Here is a 24,170-nt window from a genome sequence, read left to right on the forward strand (position 1 = left end):
CTTATCAGTACCCCTCAAAGCTCAAGTCCGCCAGCACACAGTCATGCAACTGATACCCCTACTTATAATGTTACTAGGCTACAGGAACCAGAATAGCTGGTTTATCTACTTCATTATCCTCTACTACCACACGTTCTCAAAGGATTTCTCAGACAGTTTGCAAGAAATAACGAACTCTATCCTTACTTTTACAATCCCAATAGACTCTTTAGCAGTAGTGACTCTCCAAACTGCTGAGGCCTAGACCTCCTCACAGCTGAGAAAGGAGGACTCTGCACCTTCTTAGGGGAAGAGTGTTGTTTTTACACTAACCAGTCAGGAGCAATGATGCCACCTGGCATTACAGGAAAAGGCTTCTGAACCGTGACAACGCCAAAACTTATATCAACCTCTGAGTTGGGCAACATGATTTCTCCCTTTCTAGGCTGTCCTGTAGCAGCCATCTTGCTGTTACTCAGCCTTTGGGCCCTGTATTTTTAAACTTTGTCAAATTTGTTTCTAGAATCAAGGCCATCATACAGACGGCCCTTACAAAATGGAACCCCAAATAAGTCCAACTAACAACTTCTACTGAGGACCCTGACCCACTCCACTGGCACTTTCACTGGCCTAGAGAGCCCCCTCTGGAGGACATCACACTACAACTGCAGGGTGCCTTCATTGCCCCTATCCATCGTGAAGCAGCTAGAGTCATTTCCGTCAAATTCCCCAAACAAGCAGTTGGGGGTGTCCGCTTTAGAGGGGGAATTGGGTGAGGTGAAAACATAGCAGCCCCTCACTCTCGGCCCCTCAGGCCTGCAGCCTTCCATTCTGGTGGTGCTTGAGGAGCCCTTCAGCCCAACATGGCACTGTGGGGAGCCCTCTCTGGGCTGGCCAAGGCTAGAGTCAGCTCCCCTGCTTAAGTGGGAGGTGTGGGGGAGAGGCTGCCAGGCGTGGGAGCTGGGGCCAGCGTGGCTTGAGGGCCAGTGTGAGTTCCCGGTAGGGGATGGCCTCAGCGGGCCCCTGCACTCATGAGCAGCCAGCCAGCACTGCTGGCCTCCAGCAGTGAGGCTTAGCACCCAGACCAGCAGCTGCAGAGGATATGCCGGTCCCCAGCAGTGCCGCCTACCAGTGCTACACTGCATTCCTCACCAGGCCTCAGGTGCCTCCTGCAGGGCAGCAGGCTCGGATCTGCAGTCACCATGCCCGAAGTCTCCCTCCCCACCCCATGGGCTCCTGTGCAGCCCGAGCCTCCCCAATGAGCACCACCTCCCCAACACCTACAAGGGCTACTGAGGGAGGGAATGCAGGCGCATGGCGCTGGGACTTGGCAAAGGCTCTGCCTGTAGCCCCCGGTGCAGATCCACTAGGGTGAAGCCAGCTGGGCTCCTGGAGTCTAGTGGTACTTAGGAGAACCTTCCTTTATGTCTAGCTAAGGGATTGTGGGGAATACACCAGTCAGCACCCTGGGTCTGTGCCTGGGTTTGTAAATACACCAATCAGTACTCTGTATCTAGCTAACCTAGTGGGGACTTGGAGAACTTTTCTGTCTAGCACTCTGTGTCTAGCTAAAGGACTGTAAATGCACCAATCAGCACTCTGTGTCTAGCCCAAGGTTTGTAAACACACCAATCAGCACTCTGTGTCTAGATCAAGGTTTGTAAACGCACCAATCAGTGCTCTGTGTCTAGCTAATCTAGTGGGGACTTGGAGAACCTTTATCTCTAGCTGAGGGATTGTAAATACACCAATCAGCACCCTGGATCTAGCTCAAGGTTTGTAAATACACCAATCAGTACTCTGTATCTAGCTAACCTAGTGGGGACTTGGAGAACTTTTCTGTCTAGCACTCTGTGTCTAGATAAAGGTTTGTAAACGCACCAATCAGCACTCTGTGTCTAGCTCAGGGATTACAAACACATCAATTAGCACTCTGTCAAAATGGACCAATCAGCTCTCTGTAAAATGGACCAATCAGCTCTCTGTAAAACAGACCAATCAGCAGGATGTGGGTGGGGTCAGATAAGGGAATAAAAGCAGGCTGCCTGAGGCAGCAGTGGCAACCTGCTCAGGTCCCCTTCTACACTGTGGAAGCTTTGTTCTTTCGCTCTTTGCAAAACATCTTGCTGCTGCTCACTCTTTGGGTCCACGCTGCCTTTATGAGCTGTAACACTCACCGCAAAGGTCTGCAGCTTCACTCCTGAGGCCACTGAGACCATGAACCCACCAGGAGGAATGACCAACTCCAGACAGGAGGATCGAACAACTCCAGACACGCCACCTTAAGAGCTGTAACACTCACCGCGAAGGTCTGAAGCTTCACTCCTGAAGCCAGTGAGGACACAGAAGGAAGAAACTCCAAACACGTCCAAACATCAGAAGGAACAAACTCCAGACACACCATCTTTAAGAACTTTAACACTCACCGTGAGGGTCCGTGGCTTCATTCTTGTAGTCAGTGAGACCAAGAACCCACTAATTCTGGACACACTGACATGCCCAAACATGTCTTGTACTGTAATAGACAGCCTCTCCCTTTCCGCCTAATTAGCCATATGCAATTTTAAACAGTAGCCAATCAGGTCAGTTTAGATAGTACACTCCTACTCCAGTCAATGGGGACAGGACACAGAAGCACGGACTAACCACATTAGGGATAAAACCGCCTTCCCTCCTTTGTTCAGTGTGTTCTTGCAGTGGCCAAAAGTGTTAGCGGCACCCTTCTGCAGAAGTAAATTTGCCTTGCTGAGAAATCCTTTGAGTGCTCGTTTTCCTTGTGACTGTGTGAGCTCTTGTTTCTAACATCCCCCATCAGAGACATGCTAGCCCCTAGATAAGCCCCCTCCAGCCAGGAAGATGCCAATCTCCCCTCCTATGAGAGAGCTTCCAACCCTGCCATAAACTTCTCCACACACATAAACATTCCAAGCTTGTTATAAGCCCCCTCACCCTAAAACCAATATATACTCTTAGCCTGTAAGAGAAAGTGCTCCTGACTGCAATCGGTCAGGGGTGCCTCTCAGGTTTTAACTAAAGAAAACCTGTCTTTGACTGCCAAGCCACGTTTCATGCTTCTTTCCTCTTTCTTTAGCTCTCACAATTATCTCCTGGATCTGGGAAGGAAGGAAGGAAAACAAACAGGGAAAGGGGATTCTCTGTAGAATGTGGATTTTTCCTGCAAGAGATTTAGCACAGCAATTTCAAGGTATGGCAAGGAAATATATTTTGGGGTTAAATCTTTTTTCCCTTATCTCATAATGTTATGCCAGAGTGAGATTGAATTGTAAGTCACAATATAGGGTCAAATATAACCCATCTGATGAGAATTTATGGTTTATAGGGCATGAATCCCTAGACCCCTTAGATAGGAATTTGGGTAAGATAAAAATCATAGTCCTCAGTCACTTTGGTAAAATAGGTAGCTAAGCATTGTTTCACACCAACCTAACAACCTATTTAGTCAAATGTTCAAACCTCTTGACATTTTTGACAATTTTGCCTTCCCCAAATCAAATTCTAAACAAAACCTTGATCTACAATTGACCTTGAGTTTTCCCATACAGCCCTGGAAAATCCTCCCAAATTTGTTCTTTCACCTTGTAAATAGAGTGATGTTAAAAATTATTAAGTTTATTTGATATGTTGAACTGAATGATAAACATTATCAAATAAAAAAAGATACCTAACTTTTGCTAGGTTACATTCAAATGGGTAAATATTATTAATACAAATATTTTGGAAATTATAAGAAGTTCCTAGAAAATGTGTCAATACCTGCATTGTCCATGACATATCCTGGTATAATATTTTTAATCGTAATTCTAGTTACTGTTTTAAAATGTTACACATATAAAAGGGAAAGATCTTGGGCCCCCAAAATAGCTAAGGAAAACTCAAGCTGGGAACTGCTTAGGGCCAACCTGCCTCCCATTCTGTTCAAAGTCACTCCTCTGCTCACTGAGATAGATGCATATCTGATTTGCCTCCTCCGGCTTAATCAGAAACTCAAAAGAATGCAACCAATTGTGTATCACCTATCTGTGACCTGGAAGCTCCCTCCCCACTTTCAGTCTTCCTACCTTTGCTTAAAGTTGTCCCATCTTTTCAGACCAAACCAATGTATTTCTTACATATATTGATGGATGTCTCATGTCTCCCTTAATGTATAAAACCAACCTGTGCCCTGACCTCCTTGGGCACATGTCATCAGGACTTCCTGAGAGGCTGTGTCATGGACGCATCCTCAACCTTGGCAAAATTAACTTTCTAAATTAACTGAGATCTATCTCAAATTTTGGGGGTTCACACGTGCCACAGAAATAACAAAATTTCCTTGTCAAACTTTCATTAGATTTTTAACCATCTTAAGGCTTTTGCATCATTTTTGTTTTACTCTCTACTGTGATGCTTTTCCAGAAGCATCTGTAATCAACTACAGGCCAAAGTGCTCGTCCTCAACAAACAGGGACTGCCTCAGAGACCCATGGAAAGAACTAACCCAGGTACTCTGGGAACAGACTCCTAATGGCATTCCTTATTGACTTTGAAGCCACACTACCAGACTAAGAGTTTCCAGAGGCCAGGCACGGTGGCTCCCACCTCTAATCCAGCATTTTGGGAGGCCAAGGCAGGCGGATCACGAGGTCAGGAGATTGAGACCATCCTGGCTAACACGGTGAAACCCCATCTCTACAAAAAATACAAAAAATTAACCAGGTGTTGTGGTGGGCACCTGTAGTCCCAGCTACTTGGGAGGCTGAGGCAGGAGAATGGCATGAACCCAGGAGGCGGAGCTTGCAGTGAACCGAGATCGCGTCACTGCATTCCAGCCTGGCGACAGAGCGAGACTCCGTCTCAAAAAAAAAAAAAAAAAAAAAAAAGGGAAGAGTTTCCAGAGATCTAGTAGAGAAGCTATGGATTCCTAAATTGCTAACCTCAGATCAAGCAGAACAAGAATTAATTACATGGGACTGAATGAACTAATAAATGATGATAATGGCTTTTGTTTGGAATATTGCTGTTGGATTTAAGAAATTTCTTTCCTTTTCTGTTAAGCTATCTGTAACTGTTAAGCTACCTATAATTCACAATCTATACCATGCAATTTAGTGATTATGCCTTTGTAAACAGAAATAAAGCATTTGTCTTTGCCTTCCCACCTAATCCCTCCAGAATTCAGAAACTCATCTTCATGGTTATATAGTTATTTGCATAAGTTCAACAGGAATCTGTTCCCCTTGTAACAAGACATAATTGGAAACTTTGGCCATATGACAAAGGCTTTGACTGGAATGTCATATTTGAGAATGATATACACAGAATCAGATACAAGCAGACAGTTCTAAGGAATGAAGGCTGACTTTATGGAGAGAATGCTTACAAAGCCCTCTCGGGAAACCTGCCTGGTACCTTGCTTATGGAGTTCCCAGCCTTTCAGAAGAGTAAAGAAGGTCATTATCTGGCAGGCCCAGGAACCTTAGCACCTAGAAAAGAGAGGAATTCACCCAAATATATAGGTATTGCCGATAAAGTCTGAGAGCAAGTTCTTAGCATGGCTTCCTAACCTGCAGTTGCTTTCTAAAAGTTTAATCTGGGCCGGACGTGATGGCTTATGCCTATAATCCCAGCACTTTAGGAGGCTGAGGTGGGCAGATCACGAGGTCAGGAGTTCGAGACCAGCCTGGCCAACATGGTGAAACTCCATCTCTACTAAAAATACAAAAAAAATTAGCTGGGCATGGTGGCAGATGCCTGTAATCCCAGCTACTTGGGAGGCTGAGGCAGGAGAATCGCTTGAACCCAGAAGGCGGAGGTTGCAGTGAGCTGAGATCGCACCACTGCACTCTAGCCTGGGCAACAGAGCGACAGAGTGAGACTCCATCTGGAAAAAAAAAAAAAAAAGTTTAATCTGAAATTCCTTGTCACAAGTTTCAGCAAAGCAAACTCTAAAAAACTCACATCTCTGTTGTTTGGAATAGTTTCAAAAGCAATGGTACCAGCTCCTCTTTGTACCTCTGGTAAAATTCAGCTGGTCCTGGGCTTTTTTTTTGGTTGGTAGGCTATTAGTTTCTGCCTCAATGTCAGAACTTGTTTTTGGTCTATTGAGGGATTCGAATTATTCCTGGTTTAGTCTTGGGAGGGTGTATATGTCCAGATATTTATCCATCTTCTTTAGATTTTCTAGTTTATTTGGGTAGAGGTGTTTATAGTATTCTCTGATGGTAGTATGTGTTTCTGTGGGATCAGTGGTGATATTCCCTTTATCATTTTTTTATTATGTCTATTTGATTCCCCTTTCTTTTCTTCTTTATTAGTCTGGCTAGTGGTCTATTTTGTTAATCTTTTCAAAAAAACAGCTCCTGGATTCATTGACTTTTTGGACGGTTTTTCGTGTCTCTATCTCCTTCAGCTCTACTCTGATCTTTATTTCTTGTCTTCTGCTAGCTTTTGAATTTGTTTGTCTTGCTTCTCTAGTTCTTTTAATCTTAATGTTAGGGTGTGAATTTCAGATCTTTCCTGCTTTCTCCTGTGGGCATTTAGTGCTATAAATTTCCCTCTAAATGCTGCTTTAGCAGCATCCCAGAGATTCCGGTACATTGTGTCTTTGTTCTCATTGGTTTCAAAGAACTTATTCATTTCTGCCTTAAGTTTGTTATTTACCCAGTAGTCATTCAGGAGCAGACTGTTTAGTTTCCATTTAGTTGTGCAGTTTTGGGTGGGTTTCTTAATCCTGAATTCTAATCCGATTGCACTGTGGTCTAAAAGACTGTTATGATTTAGGTTCTTTTGCATTTGCTGAGGAGTGTTTCACTTCCAATTATGTGGTCAATTTTGAGTGCGATATGGTGCTGAGAAGAATGTATATTCTGTTGCTTTGGGGTGGAGAGTTCTGTAGATGTTGGTGCAAGGTTGGTTCAACATATGCAAATCAATAAATGTAATCTATCACATAAAGAGAACCAATGACAAAAAACACATGATTATCTCAATAGATGCAGAAAAGGCCTTTGATAAAATTCAACACCCCTTCATACTAAAAATTCTCAATAAACTAGGCATTGATGGAACGTATCTCAAAATAATAACAGCTATTTATAACAAACCCACAGCCGGTATCATACTGAATGGGCAAAAGCTGGAAGCATTCCTTTTGAAACCCAGCACAAGACAAGGATGCCCTCTCTCACCACTCTTATTCAAAATAGTATTGGAAGTTCTGGCCAGGGCAATCAGGCAAGAGAAAGAAACAAAGGGTATTCAAATAGGAAGAGAGGAAGTCAAATTGTCCCTGTTTGCAGATGACTTGATTGCATATTTGGAAAACCCCATCGTCTCAGCCCAAAATCTACTTAAGCTGATAAGCAACTTCAGCAAAGTCTCAGGACAAAAAATCAATATGGAAAAATCACAAGCATTTCTATAGACCAATAATAGCGAGCTAAATCATGAGTGAACTCTCATTCACAATTGCTACAAAAAGAATAAAATACCTAGGAATACAACTTACAAGGGATGTGAAGGAGCTCTTCAAGGAGAACTACAAACCACTGCTCAAGGAAATATGAGAGGACACAAACAAATGGAAAAACATTCCATGCTCATGGATAGGAAGAATCGATATTGTGAAAATAGCCATACTGCCCAAAGTAATTTATAGATTCAATGCTATCCTCATCAAGCTACCACTGATTTTCTTCAAATAATTAGAAAAAACTACTTGAAATTTCATATGAAACCAAAAAAGAGCCCATATAGCCAAGACAATCCTAAGCAAAAATAACAAAGCTGGAGGCATCACACTACCAGACTTTAAACTATACTACAAGTCTACAGTAGCCAAAACAGCATGGTACTGGTACCAAAACAGATATATAAACCAATGGAACAGAACAGAGGCCTCAGAAATGACACCACACATCTACAACCATCTGATCTTTGACAAACCTGACAAAAACAAGCAGTGGGGAAAGGATTCCCTATTTAATAAATTGTATTGGGAAAACTGACAAGCCATTTGCAGAAAACTGAAACTGGACCCCTTCCCTACACCTTATACAAACATTAACTCAAGATGGATTAAAGACTTAAATGTAAGACCTAAAACCATAAAAATCCTAGAATACCTAGGCAATACCATTTAGGACATAGGCATGAGCAAAGACTTCATGACTACAACACCAAAAGCAATGGCAACAAAAGCCAAAATAGACAGATGGAGTCTAATTAAACTAAAGAGCTTCTGCACAACAAAAGAAACTATCATCAGAGTGAACAGGCAACCTACAGAATGGGAGAAAATTTTTGCAGTCTATCCATCTGACAAAGGGCTGCTATCCTGAATCTACAAGGAACTTAAACAAATTTATAAGAAAAAAAAACAACCTCATCCAAAAGTGGACAAAGGATATAAACAGACACTTCTCAAAAGAAGATATATATGTGGCCAACAAACATATGAAAAAAAGCTCATCACTGGCCATTACAGAAATGCAAATCAAAACCACAATGAGATACCATCTCACGCCAGTTAGAATGGTAATCATCAAAAAGTCAGGAAACAACAGATGCTGGAGAGGATACAGAGAAATAGGAACACTTTTACACTGTTGGTGGGAGTGTAAATTAGTTCAACCATTGTGGAAGACAGTGTGGTGATTCCTCAAGGATCTAGAGCAAGAAATGCAATTTGACCCAGCAATCCCATTACTGGGTATGTACCCAGAGGATTATAAATCATTCTACTATAAAGACACAACCACATGTATGTTTATTGCAGCTCTGTTCACAATAGCAAAGATTGGAACCAACCCAAATGCCCATCAATGATACACTGGATAAAGTAAATATGGCATATATACCCAATGGAATACTATGCAGCCATAAAAAAAGGATGAGTCCTTGTCCTTTGCAGGGACATGGATGAAGCTGGAAACCATCATTCTCAGCAAACTAACACAGGAACAGAATATCAAACACTACATGCTCTCACTCATAAGTGGGAGCTGAACAATGAAAACACATGGATACAGGGAGGTGAACGTCCCACACCAGGTCCTGTCAGGGGCTGGGGGTTAGGGGAGGGATAGCATTAGGAGAAATACCTAATGTAGATGACGGGTTGATGGGTGCAGCAAACCACCATGGCACATGTATACCTATGTAACAAACCCGCATGTTCTGCACATGTATCCCAAAATTTAAAGTATAATAAAAAAACCATGTTCTAATATTAAGTATTATTTCTCCTAATATCAACTAAATAACTGCCAATTCCACATAAAACACTTCTCTTACCACAAATTCGTATCATGAATTTTAGTATTTTCAAATCACAATAAATTTACAAAAAGGGTGAATTTTATTTTATGTAAATGGTATCCTATTAAACCTGACTTTAAAAAATTAATGGGCCAAAAAAAAGCCTCATGTCATCAATTATCATTTTTTGCATTTATGTAAATAATCAAGCCAAATCTAATGAAACCAGACATTTTACAAATGAGAACAATCTTACTTTGGTTATCTTGAATCAAAAAGGGAGCGGCACTGTAGAGAAATATTTTATGCTTCAATAGAAAACTACAGCACACCCTTATGGGTTATCAGTTTCTAGATGTGTTCATTGTCTTTGAGCTATTTTTCACCTCCTTGCAAACTAAAGTCAGCCATTTGGCACATTGTATCTTCCACACTCTGCTCCAGGACACTGGAGTCTATGACATCACCAAGGACATTCAAACTGAAAGCCAGGAAAGCCACTGGAGGGTCACTGCCGTCCTCATTCTGCCACCCGAAGATACTGCAAGCCCGACATCTAGACTCAGAAACCGAGTTTACAGTCTGTTCTACCCATGCATCTTTGTTTTTCTTTTCATTTTTCAAAAATGTCTGACTTATTGAACCATCCAGCAAATATTCTCTATACCAAGTCTCAACAGATGGTTCGGCTGGTCCTTAATGAACAAGACAACCAACAAGAAATGAACTTAGATTGTTTAGACAGAAGAATCACTCTTCTTTCATGAACAACAAGGGGAACTAAAATGGCCTTTCTCTTTAACCAAACATTAGACAGGCTCCCCCACGCCCTCTTTTTGACAAGGCATTGTCTTCAGGTCCTGCCTTTGACCTGCCTAGCCCAGTTGGTGCCTGCATCCCGCCAAGCCAGTTCAGACAGAATTCCCTGACTCTGGCTATCTGATCACCTCCACATCCCATCGGATTCCTCAACTCCACCTTGAGAGCCGATCATTATTTCAAGTCAGTTCAGCAAAAGTCCCTGACTTTTGACATTCCCCCTTGGTAATTTTCCGCGCAGTGACCCCTCACACTGCTCATTGGCTGTAAATCCTCAGCTGTCTTTGCTGTATTAGGAGTTGAGCCCCCATCCCTCTGCCCTGTTGCAGTGGTCTTGATGCCTATCAAAGCAGTCCTGAGTAAAGTCTTCTTTACTATTTTAACAGGTGTCAGAATATGATTTTGAGCAAGTCATGTGACTTCAGTTGTCACATTCATCAAATGAAGCCCCCACCCCCCAACATAAGAGAAGATTCCTAGACATTTCCACTAGCCTAAATTAAGCCCAAGCGAGTCCTGCTCCTAAGCGCACTGTAACTAGAGCTGTTTCCTCGGAATCCTTGGGGCAGTTTCCCCAAATCTGGCCTCCCCCTGGAATCTGCCTTTTGCACTAACATATACTGATGCTCCCACATCTTCCTGAAAGCAATGGAGAAGGAGCCAGTCCCACAGCAGCTTTCAACAAATGACATTCGTTATGTTGCAACTTTTAGCTTAAAATTTCAGATGAATATATTTAATCATGTATCTGCTTTCATTTCATTGTGTACATCACGTTTTACATGCCTTATTAGATAGATAATTTAACTTCTTTTCCCACAATATTTCCATAAAGCCAGGGCCTGGGAAGGCCCTGTGTGTTAATGCTGGGACTCTGAGCACGCCCCCACCACCCTCATACACAACTGTGGACCCCAAAGTTCCAGAAGCCTAGAGTGGATCCTCTTTAAGAATTTTCTTTTCCCAGGAATAACAAGATTAGGCATATTTATGGTCTTAAATAAAACAGGTTTTACGTATCTTTTTTTTTTTTTTTTTTTGAGATGGAATCTCGCTGTGTCGCCCAGGCTGGAGTGCGGTGGCACGATCTCCACTCCCGCCTCCTGGGTTCCTGCCATTCTCCTGCCTCAGCCTCCCGAGTAGCAGGTACTACAGGCGCCGCCACCACGCCCGGCTAATTTTTTTTTTTTTGTATTTTTAGTAGAGACTGGGCTTCCCGGTGTTAGCCAGGATGGTCTCCATCTCCTGACCTCGTGATCTGCCTGCCTCAGCCTCCCAAAGTGTTGGGATTGCAGGCGTGAGCCACCACACCCGGCCTTTTTTTTTTTTTTTAACACGGAGTTTCACTGTTGTTGTCCAGGCTGGAGTGCAATGATGCGATCTCGGCTCACTGCAACCTCTGCCTCATGGGTTCAAGCGATTCTACTGCCTCAGTCTCCCGAGTAGCTGGGATTGCGCCACCATGCCCAGCTAATTTTGTATTTTTAAGTAAACACGGGGTTTCGCCATGTTGGTCAGGCTAGTCTTGAACTCCTGACCTTAGCCTCCCAAAGAGCTGGGATTACAGCTGTGAGCCACCACCCCCAGCTGGTTTTATATAAACCAGCCTGGTTTGATAAAAGTGTATTTATTTTTTTTAAAAGCCTGATGTCTTGACTCTCAAAACATCTACGCTATGTGTTCATAAATGTGGCTATATCTAGTCGCCAACATTTTAGCTTTAAGTAATTTGGTACGTAAAGCCTATATAATGTAAATCTCTGCAAAAGTACATGCAAAGTTAATTCATATTTTTTCTAGCTATAAATGGAATGTAATGCATAGGGAATACAAAGACAGCATAACTTTTAGATGCATCAAATCAATCCTAATTATTAAACATTTATAGTTCGTGTCAGTGTCAATGATTCTGCATAGGCACTGCTCTTTAAAATGGATGTATAAATGAAATTACCCATACAAAGAAGTCAGCTGGTAAGTTAAAGGAAAATGAGTTCACCTTTGATTTGAAAAAAAAAAAAATTTGGTTCCAAAACTAGGAGGGAATGCACTAATATGGAAACATTTTAGAAGGTTTAAAAAAATCCACAGAAATACTGCAAGATAACATGTATGATGATAGATAAGTAGACTTCTCTCATGTTTAAATAATTTAGCATCAGCAATGGTGTGGAAATTAATCTCACATGGCTTCTCATAATACTAGAAATATGGAAATCAATCAAATATTTCAATCATTTAATAAAAATCAAACCCATAAAGTCGTCTCAATACTCTTGTCCATTCACACACTGAAATAACAATCAGTTATGAAATGAATCCTGAAGCCAAGAGGCAAGCACTACTGAAAAAGTATCACTTTGTTCCACCGTCTAATGGGTAACAATTTTCAAAAGGTAAAGAGCAATACAGTGAGTTTTTTTCGATGTTTTGCTTTGGAAAACCAAATATGAAGACGTTTTATTTGTTGATAACTTTAGGTTACAAGATGTGAAGCCTTCCCTGATCTCTATGGCACTAAAATTTCAATTATTGAATGTAATATCGAAATACAGCATTCAAAATTAATGAAAGAGTATTTTGTTATGCTTAAGAAAAAAAGAAGCACATACAGAAATTTAAGGAATAATTATATAAATATACATACATTTTATTTTTTGCACAAATCCTCAAGCTTGTAAAATAAGCATACGTTCTTTTAGCAACTAAATTTGAGAAAAAGAGCAAGCATTATATTTTATTGTCATAATTCATAAAGGGAAAAGTAGAGTTCTCTTTCTCTCTCACTTTCTCCCCTCTCCCTCTCTCCTCAGGTTATTCGATACAATTCTAAGTATTTCACAGTTGTTTATTTTATATTTTCCAAACAATCGTATGGCAGTCAGGGGCACTCATAGATACATTTTATGAAGGAGAAAATGGGCTACATCTAGTCAACTCTCCATTACAATAGCCTCATTAGTATAAAGAAAATGCAAAACTATCTGGGCAAAGGCAAAGAAATTATTTTCAACCCTTGGCTTGAAAACTGACATATACAATTTCAGTTAAAACTGAGCTATGGATAGTTGGTTCATTTTTACCTCTCGAGTGCTTTCATTGGTTTTTGCTGATCTATGTTTCATGTGGGAAAATCCAGCAAGCCTTGAACTCCCAATGCAAATTATCGTCATTTAAAACATTAACTCATTTACCTGTTCTCCTTGGTCTCCATGATCACTTCTGGGATATCTGTTTGTGAAAACCATGAAAGTGTGCTGCTTTCCTCTGTTTACGTCTTCCCTCTGTGCTTCCTTTCAATGTGTACTCCAAGTTCAGCTCTTCCTGCCAGGTGGAAAAAAAAGCCTGTTTTTCCTTCAGCGTCCATTCATCATCTGATGTCAGGAAACATTGTCGTGTTTTGCATCTGTGTTCCTTAAAATATGACTCTCCAGGCTGATAACGGTAGCCTTCTGTTCCAGCGACCCACGGAAGTTCTCAGGGTAAAACTGTGAATTCGCTACAAGTTTCTGGCTTTCCCCCAAAGCAAAATCAATTTATTTTCATCTGAGAATTTTCTGTACTTCTTTTTGAAGGTTCTTGGGGAAAATGGTGCAGAAATTCTTGGATGTTGAAGTTTCTCACCCTCATCTCAGCAGATGTAAAATATTCTTTAGCAGGAGCCTTTCTTCTGGCTCCGGTGACACGGGCATCTTGGCCTCACTTCTGTGATGCTGGAAGAAAAATCAAGGAAGGGTAAAGAAAGGGTTAAGGAAAAGCACTTGAAGTCAATGCACTGAAAATGCAATTCCTCATTGAAGAGGGCCGTGGTGCTCAGCTCCAGCGACTTTCTAATTATACTCTGCTGGTGGCACGACAGCTCTGCCAAAGAGCATGGCATCCGTTTCAGGCCTCACAAGACAGGCAACCAACCAACACACATGTGCAGCCATAGAAATTAAAAGTACATCGGCCGGGCGCGGTGGCTCACGCCTGGAATCCCAGCACTTTGGGAGGCCGAGGCGGATCACGGTCAGGAGATCGAGACCATCCTGGCTAACACGGTGAAACCCCGTCTCTACTGGAAACACAAAAAATTAGCCGGGCGTGGTGGCGGCGCCTGTGGTCCCAGCTACTCGGGAGGCTGAGGCAGGAGAATGGCGGGAACCCGGGGGGCGGAGCTCGCAGTGAACCAAGATGGCGCCGCTCACTCCAGCCTGGGCCACAGAGCCAGACTCCGCCTCAAAAAAAAAAAAAAAAAAAATTAAAAGTACATCTACTTAACCACTTAGTTTCAGGTTCCCTCTATTTCCCTGGCTTCTTCCAAGTGGCAGTATGTGCTTCACTCACACGTGATGTGCCTTTTTTCAGGAACAACATCTTTTAAATCCAAACCCGTTTGTTTTTTTGTTTTGCTTTGTTTTCTTTTTGAGACAGAGCCTCCCTCTATTGTCCAGGCTGGAGTGCAGTGGCATGACCTTGGCTCACTGCAACATCTACCTTCCGGGTTCAAGTGATTCTTCTGCCTCAGCCTCCTGAGTAGCTGGGATTACAGGCACCTGCCCCCACACTCAGCTGATTTTTGTATTATTCGGGGAGATGGGGTTTTGCCCTGTTGGCCAGGCTGGTCTCGAATTCTTGACCTGAAGTGATCTCCCTGCCTCTGGGCCTCCCAAACTGCTGGGATTACAGGTGTGAGCCACTGCACCCGACCCAAACCTACAACTTTATGTGTACAATAATAACTCGTTTGAAAGCAAAATATTTACCTTAGAAAAGGAAATGTGTCCTCAGAAAGACTTAATTTTACTAGTAATATTCCTTATAATTATTGGTGCCTGTAATAGTCTAACATTTCAAGAAACAAATAGAAGAAAAAATGACAAACTTTCTAATTTTTATTTTTTAGGGTGTTGGGCACAATCTGGGCTAACCCAAGGAAGCCTCAGTGAAGAATGACAAACTTTTTTTTTTTTTTTTGAGAAGGAGTTTCGCTCTTTTCACCTAGGCTGGAGCGCAATGGCACAATCTCAGCTAACTGCAACCTCTGTTTCCCGGGTTCAAGTGATCCTCCTGCCTCAGCCTCCTGAGTAGCTGGGATTACAGGCATGCTCCACCACGCCCAGCTAATTTTGTATTTTTAGTAGAGACGGGGTTTCTCCACTTTGGTCAGGCTGGTCTCGAACTCCCGACCTCAGGTGACGCGTCCACCTTAGCCTCCCAAAGTGCAGGGATTACAGGCATCAGCTACTGCACCTGGCCAGCAAACTTTATAAACAATGGTAAGTGGAGGGACACATGAGACTGCATTTTCTGCCCATTCATTGTTCTAAAATACTTCATAATTGTCAACATGCTCTCTTAGACAGTATCATACTAAATGGTTATTTCAAGTAGACAGAACAAGAAAGTTAGAGATGCTGATACGTTAAAATTGAGGCACAGGAAGATCAGTAACTTGTTTCAGCCCATCCAAGCAGGAAGGGATCGACTGGAAACGGGAAGAGGAGCTCCGGACTTCTTATTCTGCATTTGCTATGCAACAATGTTTCATTGTGGGGAAAAAAAGGAATGTAGGAATAACAACCTAAGCTATACTGATTACATTATCAATTCTTGGATGTTCGTGAAAACCCAGGAAAAGAACTCCATATTCACTGTAAATGCTTTTCTGAAAACACTTTCCCAGTAACTTGCTATAATTAAAAAACATTACTAGGCATCATGAGTGAGATTAATTCAAACATACCAATGCAAAATCTTATTATTCTTTCATGAATAATTCATGAAATTTTGATTGCCATGCCAAGAATTAGAAAAACTAGATATGTAAATTTAGGATTTAAGAATTAAAATTAAGGAACTATATTAGCAAGAGGATGGAAACCTTTTTTATGATAATAGACTTAAAACTGGACTCCAGTTTGAAATGTTTAAAATTAAAAGAGGTAATGTATAATAGAGTGAAGGATTAGGATCAATTTCTTTATCTGTAAAATATAGGAATTGGGGCTGGGCGTGGTGGCTCACACCTGTAATCCCAGCGCTTCGGGAGGCCGAGGTGGACAGATCACGAGGTCAGGAGATCCAGACCATCCTGGCTAACACAATTAAACCCCGTCTTTACTAAAAATACAAAGAATTAGCCAGGCATGGTGGTGGGCACCTGTAGTCCCAGCTACTCGGGAGGCTGAGGCAAGAGAATGACGTGAACCAGGGAGGCGGAGCTTGCAGTGAGCCGAGATCGTGCCACTGCACTCCAGCCTGGGCAACAGAGCGAGACTCCGTCTCAAAAAGAAAAAAATATGAATATAAACATGTTTATATGAATGTAAGACAAGCAGGTTTTATACGATAGATAAGAGCTCAAGGGAAGTCTGGAATTAGTTACACTGGAAGCAAGACCTCCAGGCCATCTGCCGCTGACGCTCGGCCTCTGCAGGAACCTTAGAAGGGAATGGGAGCAGTGTTGATCTCAGTGGAACACTGCGCTTTCATGCTTGTCAGCCTCACTAAATCTCTAATTCCAGTTTGTTGATATGTTTAAGAATACATGTTCTGTGATCTAGAATATTACTTAACTTCATATCAACAGGCATGTTTGATAAAACTGCTAAACAGCATAGAGCTCCGTGGCAAATTATTAAATTTTACTCCCCATGGACAATGATACGTTCGTTACAAAAACCAATCTTTGGATAATATTTCCTCAGTAACTCTCTTAGCCATTGTAAATATACTGTTATCAATCACATTTATTCCTGTCCTTTCTAACAGAATAGGATGATTCTGCCCAATGGATTACTAATCCAAGCTTCAGTCTTCCTTCTGACTTACACTGCCCGGCCAGTCTGATAGTCTCATCTAATAATAAGGGGGAAGTGGGTTAAATATGACATGACTTGTCCTTGATACACACATGCAAGGTCTCAGAGATCACTGTGTCCTTGTCTCATACCTCCTGAACGCAATCTCTTTCAAATAATCCAGTCTTTAATTTCATTTTTATTTTTATTTTCTTATTTTTATTTATTTTTATTTTTTGAGATGGAGTCTCACTCTGTTGCCTAGACTGGAGTGCAGTGGCATGATCTTGGCTCACTACAACCTCTGCCTCCCGGGTTCAAGCAATTCTTCTGCCTCAGCCTCCCGAGTAGCTGAGACTACAGGCATACACCACCTTGCCTGGCTAATTTTTATATTTTTAGTATAGACAGGGTTTCACTATGTTGGCCAGGCTGCTCTTGAACTCCTGACCTCAGGTGATCCACCCACCTCGGCCTCCCAAAGTGCTGGGATTACAGGTGTGAGCCACTGCACCCAGCCCAGTCTTTAATTTGAATACTACTTCTGCCATTAACAACCAGCTCACAGTTTAGAATTCCAAACACTATTATTCCTTTCCTGGACACTTAGAACGTTTGCACATGTTCATCTCCCTGGAACCTGCCATACTCTCCATAGTTGTCAGAAATTACCCACCACGATGGAATCATTATGTGTGCTGTGAGCCAGCACATGTGAAGGTGATAAGGTAGCGGTTGCCCAGATCATTCTTTTCTCAAAATATAGCCCCCGATGAATCACTCTCATAATCTGTTTTTCATTTTTGAGCTACGACATACAACTTTGGTGATCTTTGGCCTACTTGTGTACCACCTATTTATTCTTCACTTAATATTTATTTTTCCCAAAATGATATTTTAATTAAATAAATGTATTATGAAAAGAAACTCTCCATCTACTATAAATGGAAACCCAGTACCACAAATAGAAAATAACTTTAAAGATGAATAAAATGAATACAAATGACTCATTAAATGCTGATCGAAGTGTCTACTGAAAACACTAAGTCTTTAACCTACTCTTTGTTATTAAAAATGGAGATCAGTAAATTTAAGAGAAAATGTATAGCCTTTAATGATTTCATCCAGAAGGAAGAAAAGCTAAAAATTAGTGAATTAAGTATCCATTTAAGAATTTAGGAAAAAGGCAGGGCGTGGTGGCTCACGCCTGTAATCCCAGCACTTTGGGAGGCCAAGGCGGGTGGATCACCTGAGATCAGGAGTTCGTAACCAGCCTGGCCAACATGGTGGAACCCCGTCTCTACTAAAAAATACAAAAAATTAGCCAGGCGTGGTGGTGTGTCCCTGTAATCCCAGCTACTCAGGAGGCTGAGGCAGGAGATTCGCTTGAACCCGCTAGGCGGAGGTTGCAGTGAGCCGAGATCACACCACTGCACTTCAGCCTGCAGGACAGAGCGAGACTCCATCTCAAAAAAAAAAAAAAAAAAAAGAATTTAGGAAAAAATGTCTTGGGGATAAACCTAAAGAAAATAGGAAATAAAGATGAGAGCAGAATTAATGAAAGAGAAATACAAGTTAATTCTTTAAAAACACTCCTAAAATTGGCAAACTTCTGGAAGACTGACCAAGGTAAAAGAAAAAAAGTCAACCGGGCACCATGGCTCATGCCTGTAATCCTAGCACTTTGGGAGGCCACGGAGGCCAGATCACTTAGGCCCAGGAGTTCGAGACTAGCCTGACCAACATGGTAGAACCCTGTCTCTATTAAAAATACAAAAGTAGCTGGGCGTGGTGGCGCATGCCTGTAGTCCCAGCTACTCTGGAGGCTGAGGCAGGAGAATTGCTTGAACCTGGGAGGCAGAGGTTGCAGTGAGCCAAGATCGCGCCATTGTACTCCGGCCTGGGCAACAGGAAACTCAGTCTTAAAAAAAAAAAAAAAAAAAAAAAAAGATAGAAGGGAACTTTTTTAAGGGGCAAATTAAAAGGCAAGTCTGGTGCTTAGCAGTGATAAGGATATTTCTTGATCTCTATTTCTACTTAGCAGGTATTGGAGGAGGCAGCCAGAACAAGACAGAAAAAAACAAAGAGGAACAGGGAGGAGGGGAAGGGAGAACACAACCATCACTATTCACTGATAGAGTGTTCAAAAAAATTCAGACAAACTGACAATGTTAATAATAGATTTTTTCAAGATTACTGATATAAGTTAAATTGCATTTCTACATACCTGCAAGAGTTTAAGAGAAAAGTATTTGTTAATGACAGACATTTATCATAGCAAGAAAAAAATGTTACCTTGGAATAATTATAATGAAAGAACTTGTATAGGAATTTTAGGAAGAAAATCTATAAACTTTAATGAAAGACATTAAAAAGACCCTTTAAAAATGGAGATATGTACATGATGAACCAGAAGGTTAAATATTATTGAAATGTCAACTCTCCTCAAATTGTTCTTTTAATTCAAAGCAATTTGAATCAAAACCCCAACAACCTTGTAAAATAAAAACACAATAACCAAAGACACTACTTAAGAAGAAGAGGGACGACTTCCTCTAGAAGATACTAAGCTTTAACAAGAAACCATAATAATCATGTGGCATTCACACGGGAACAATCAAAGAGGGTAAAAGGCTTTGAAGCAGACCCTTGCATTAATGGGAACCTGATACATGAGAGAGGTATCAGAGGAGTTTAGTGGGGGAAAGCTGGGCCATTCCAAAAATGTTACTGGGGCAAGTGGCTAACTATATGGACACAAGCACGAAAATGTATCTGAACCCCATACTGTGCACAAGTATCAGTTCTAGGTGATTAAGCACATAAGTGAGAAAATCAAACCTTAATGAGACTATTACACCTATATAGATTTTCAGCCCTAATAATGAAGAACAAGCTATGTGAAGAGAAACTTTCTGATGTGCTGTTTTATATAAATGAATGGAACCTGTGTTTCCATGAAACAAGTTCCAAACACATGTTTTGTAGAATTTCAGATATGACATTTCAGGGGCTATCCGGCTAATATATCAACATATGAACATTCAGTTCTAATAACGAAAACCAAGCTATGTGCAAAGAAGCTTTGGGATGTGCTGTTTTAAATCACTGAATGGAACCTGAGTTTCCATTAAACAAGTCCAAACACACGTTTTGTAGAAACTAAATAATTACATTTCTGAGGTTATTAGGCCTATATATGAACCTATGATTATCCAGCCCAATTAATTATTATGAAGATATGGGTGAAGGAGCTTTGCGATGTGCTTTATTATATCACTGAATGGAACCTGTTGTTTCATTGTGTCCAGCAGTGGCCTGGGCATGAGCCTGGTACCTGGTGTATACCTCAAGTCCAGTGTCTGCCTGGGGTCTGATGTCCATCTGGGTACTGGTGTCCACTTGGGGCCTGATGTCCACCTCGAGCTGGATGGCCCCCCTGGGGTCAGGGTCTCCACCTGGGGCTTGATGTTCACCAGGGGCCTCCTGTTCACCTTGGCCCTGGTATTTACCTGGGGACTGGACATCCACTTGGGGCCTGATGTTCGTCTCGGGCCTGGTGTTCAACTGGGGCCTATGTGTCCAGCTGGGACCTGACATACAGTTGCCTGATGTCCATCTGGGGCCTGGTTTCCACCCGGGGCCTCAATGTACCTGGAGCCTTGTGTCCACGCGGGGCCTGGTATTAACCTGGGCATCCACCAGGGGCCTGATGTTCAGCTGGGGCCTAGGTGCCAAACTGGGACCTGATGTTTACACAGGGACTGGAGTCCACTTGGCTAGGGCCTGGCATCAACCTGGTGTCTGATGTCTAGTGTCCACCTAGAGTCCTGTGTCACTTGGGGCCTGATGTTGTGCTGGGGCCTTGGTGTCCACTGAGGCCTTATGTCCGTGGTGGTGGGGAAGAGGGGAGGGGAATCCTTGTCCCCATGGGCCCCGCCCATCCCCCTGGGCCCCGCCCGTCCCCCTGGGCCCCACCCGTCCCCCTGGGCCCCGCCCATCCCCATAGGCCCCGCCCTCTTCCTGGGGAGAGCGGGTAGGGAGTTTCCGTGCCCCCGCCCCTCAACATCCAGGAATTCACCCTCCTGCACACGCGGTGGGGAAGGCGCCATTTTTGCCCACTTGGTGCCCCGTTAAGTTGCCCCTACTGGTCTCCTCAGGGTGTGAAGATCTCAGGTGGGTGCTGGACTTGGGGCCCCGGAGCTGCACCCCGCCTGACTCCCTGCGAGAGTGTTCTCGTGCCTGTGAGCTAGAGCGTGGCCGCCGGGGCTCCGTGTGACATGGGAAAGAATACTAGTATATACAAAACTTTTATACAATTGAAATGTTGTCGATAGTGAAATTAAAATGCAGTACAATAAGATTGCCTTGTAGGGGCATGGTATTTTAGATTTGTTAAAGCGATTTCATAGGGATGATCTTATTTCAGTCTCTAAGTCTAGTGATTTGGTAGGGAATTGTGAATTTCGTTATACAGAGAAGGAAACTGGTGTCCAGAAGAGTCCAGCAAGAGCCTATACTTTGTTTAAATCCTGGTGACTCCCAGCTCTTACTTCTTCCCCACGACTGAGTGCCTGACACAAGTACAGGCCTTCTGTGAGCCCAGAAAATCTGAGACAGGTCTCAGTTAATCTATGAAGTTTATTTTGCCAAGGTTGAGGATGCGCCCCTTACACAGCCTCAGGAAGTCCTGATGACATTTGCCCAAGGTGGTCAGAGCACAGCTTGGTTTTATACATTTAGGGACACATGAGACATCAATTAGTATATGTCAGAAGTACAGGCCAGGCGGGGTGGCCCACGCCTGTCATCCCAGCACTTCAGGAAGCCGAGGTGGGCAGATCACCTGAGGTCAGGAGTTCAAGACCAGCCTGGCAAACATGGTGAAACCCCGTCTCTACAAAAATACAAAACTTAGCCGGGCACAATGGCGGGTGCCTGTAGTCCCAGCTACTCGGGAGGCTGAGGTGGAAGAATTGCTTGAACGCGGGAAGTGGAGGTTGCAGTGAGCTGAGATCGTACCATTGCACTCCAGCCTGGGTGACAGAGTGAGACTCCAAGTCTCAAAAAAAAAAAACAAAAACAGAGAAGTACATTGGTTTGGTCTGGAAAGGGGGGACCACTTGAAGCAAAGGCAGGAAGACTGGAAGTGGGGAGGGGGCTTCCCGATCACAGATAGGTGATACACGAGTGGTTGAATTCTTGTTCTGTTTCTGATTAGCTTTTCCAAAGGAGGTAAATCAGATACGCCTCCATCTCAGCGAGCGGAGGAGTGACTTTGAGTAGAACGGGAGGCAGGTTTGCCTTAAGCAGTTCCCAGGTTGAGTTTTCCTTAGTGATTTTGGGGGCCCGGGATATTTTCCTTTCACACCCTCAAACCTCGTTTCCTTCTTCCTCCTTCTCTTTCTGAAAGGGAGGAACTCTGCCTCTACCCTACCATTTGGGGAAAAGCATCACCTGATGGGAGAGAACATTCTTCGGTCTTCTCTTCACCATGGCTTGAGAATTACATAATCTCGCTGTGCCCAACTTTCCTCTTTCCTAAACAGGGCCAGCTTGCCTTATCCATGAACCGTATCACTGCAACACCAAACTGAGCTGTGTCCTAACAGCGTTTAGTCAACTGCAGACGGTTTTTGCGAATATTAGATACTACTACTTTTGCTGAGGTAGTATTTTTTAACACACGAAGTGACATGAAATGTGTTCATGATGTTCTCTGCCCACTGATTCATGACCTCCTCTCATGCTCCAGGCCTCAAAACAATCAATGCTGTCCAACAGCTATTAGGTACCAGGGCTCCCCTCCCCCCAGCTTGGAACCTGAAGCCACTGCCCACAGCTAACAAGCACGTGTGCCACTCCGTGACCTCTTGGCCTTCCCAGCAAAACTACCCTATTTTGGCATCTGGGCTTGACCCACAGTAGGAAAACTTGGCACTACAGTACATATGATCTCATTTAAGAAGGAGGAAGATAAACATGCCATCTGCACTTACTCAGCAATGGGAAAAGTTCTGTGAGTTACACAGTTTGAAACAGGAACAGCCAGGAGACTGGGGACTTAAATCACAGCTATTGTATAAATAAAGGGAGCTGTTCCCTGAGCTAAACGCCACCCTTTGGCAGAGGGAGGCAGGAGAAGAGTGCAGGAAGTGAAGAAGTTCCTGAGGTGGCAAAGTGAATTGCACCAGAGAGAAGGGGGGATAAAGCAAGCTTCCCAGGAACTAGCACAGGAACCCCTGGCTGTCCCCAGAGGACAGGACAAGAAAGGCCTCTCCTGCAGGAATGAGATTAAAATACAATCAGGAGCCACACGAATACTCCATCTCCTTTAATATGCTGTCTTGTCTGTTTGTTTAAGGGTGTCTTGGGGCTAGTAAAGCCCCTCTTCCCTGAAGGATTCCTTCCCTTTCCATGGTTTTCAGTGCTGCCGTGTTCACACACGCCTCTGCAGCTGCACCTGGCAAAATAGCTTGAGTTTCCCTAGAAATGCTCTTTGAGAAAGGAATAGAGGCAGAATTGCCTTTAGTGATCTCCTAAGAATGGGGTCCGTGTTCATCTGAAGATGGGAATGAAAAATTCATCCTTTTGGTCCAACCAAATTCATACGTGGCTAAATCCTCTGGGAGACAGTGAAAGCTGACCCTTGAAAGCCCCTAACATTACAGAAACAAGGAGCCAAATGCACAGACTTCAGGCCCACAGAACGCCTTCATGGGAATTATCAGCAAAGTAATCATCTCTCTCTCCTAACTTCGGGAGAAAGTATGAGTCAGCAAAGACTAAATTGATTTAAAAATAGAATCTTTGCAAAATGGAAAAGTCGGATGAATTCACGCTATAAATCAATAGACCTGAAAATGTAAGGCACAGCAAGCATTTTGGATGACATTAATGAAAGACCTGTGTTGGCATAGTGTGCTGCAGGAAAGGTCAGGGGTCACCACAGTCACTCCCCGACCTTAAATTGAATATGTACGTAAAAGAGTTTCTAGAGCACAAAAGGTAAAGCTAAAGGTGAGTGCTACTGATCTTTTATGTGTGTGTAATTAAAGATTTTGGGCGGATCACGAGGTCAGGAGATCGAGACCATCCTGGCTAACACGGTGAAACCCCGTCTCTACTAAAAAATACAAAAAACTAGCCGGGCGAGGTGGCGGTGCCTGTAGTCCCAGCTACTTGGGAGCCTGAGGCAGGAGAATGGCGTAAACCCAGGAGGCGGAGCTTGCAGTGAGCTGAGATCCGGCCACTGCACTCCAGCCTGGGCGACAGAGCGAGACTCCGTCTCAAAAAAAAAAAAAAAAAAAAAAAAAAAAGATTTCGATG

The 24,170-nt window shown here is 42.9% G+C and overlaps 1 protein-coding gene and 1 long non-coding RNA gene across 4 annotated transcripts in view; one reads left to right on the plus strand and one right to left on the minus strand.

The window, feature by feature from the left end:
• The window catches only part of SACS (sacsin molecular chaperone), a 106,157-nt gene that overhangs the window by 76,688 nt on the left and 5,299 nt on the right, over positions 1 to 24,170 (minus strand). For both annotated transcript variants that reach the window (XM_003913666.5, XM_009191628.4), the window contains exon 2: positions 13,251 to 13,769. In XM_003913666.5, the coding sequence (XP_003913715.3) occupies positions 13,251 to 13,270 (20 nt within the window). In that variant the 5' untranslated portion in view covers positions 13,271 to 13,769. The remainder of the gene's footprint in view (positions 1 to 13,250; positions 13,770 to 24,170) is intronic.
• Positions 1 to 24,170, plus strand: part of LOC103879094 — a 122,997-nt gene that overhangs the window by 28,673 nt on the left and 70,154 nt on the right. The gene's annotated exons all lie outside the window — the stretch shown is intronic.

The sequence above is a fragment of the Papio anubis genome, chromosome 15 (genome assembly GCF_008728515.1).
Source record: "Papio anubis isolate 15944 chromosome 15, Panubis1.0, whole genome shotgun sequence".
Taxonomy (NCBI): Eukaryota; Metazoa; Chordata; class Mammalia; order Primates; family Cercopithecidae; genus Papio; species Papio anubis.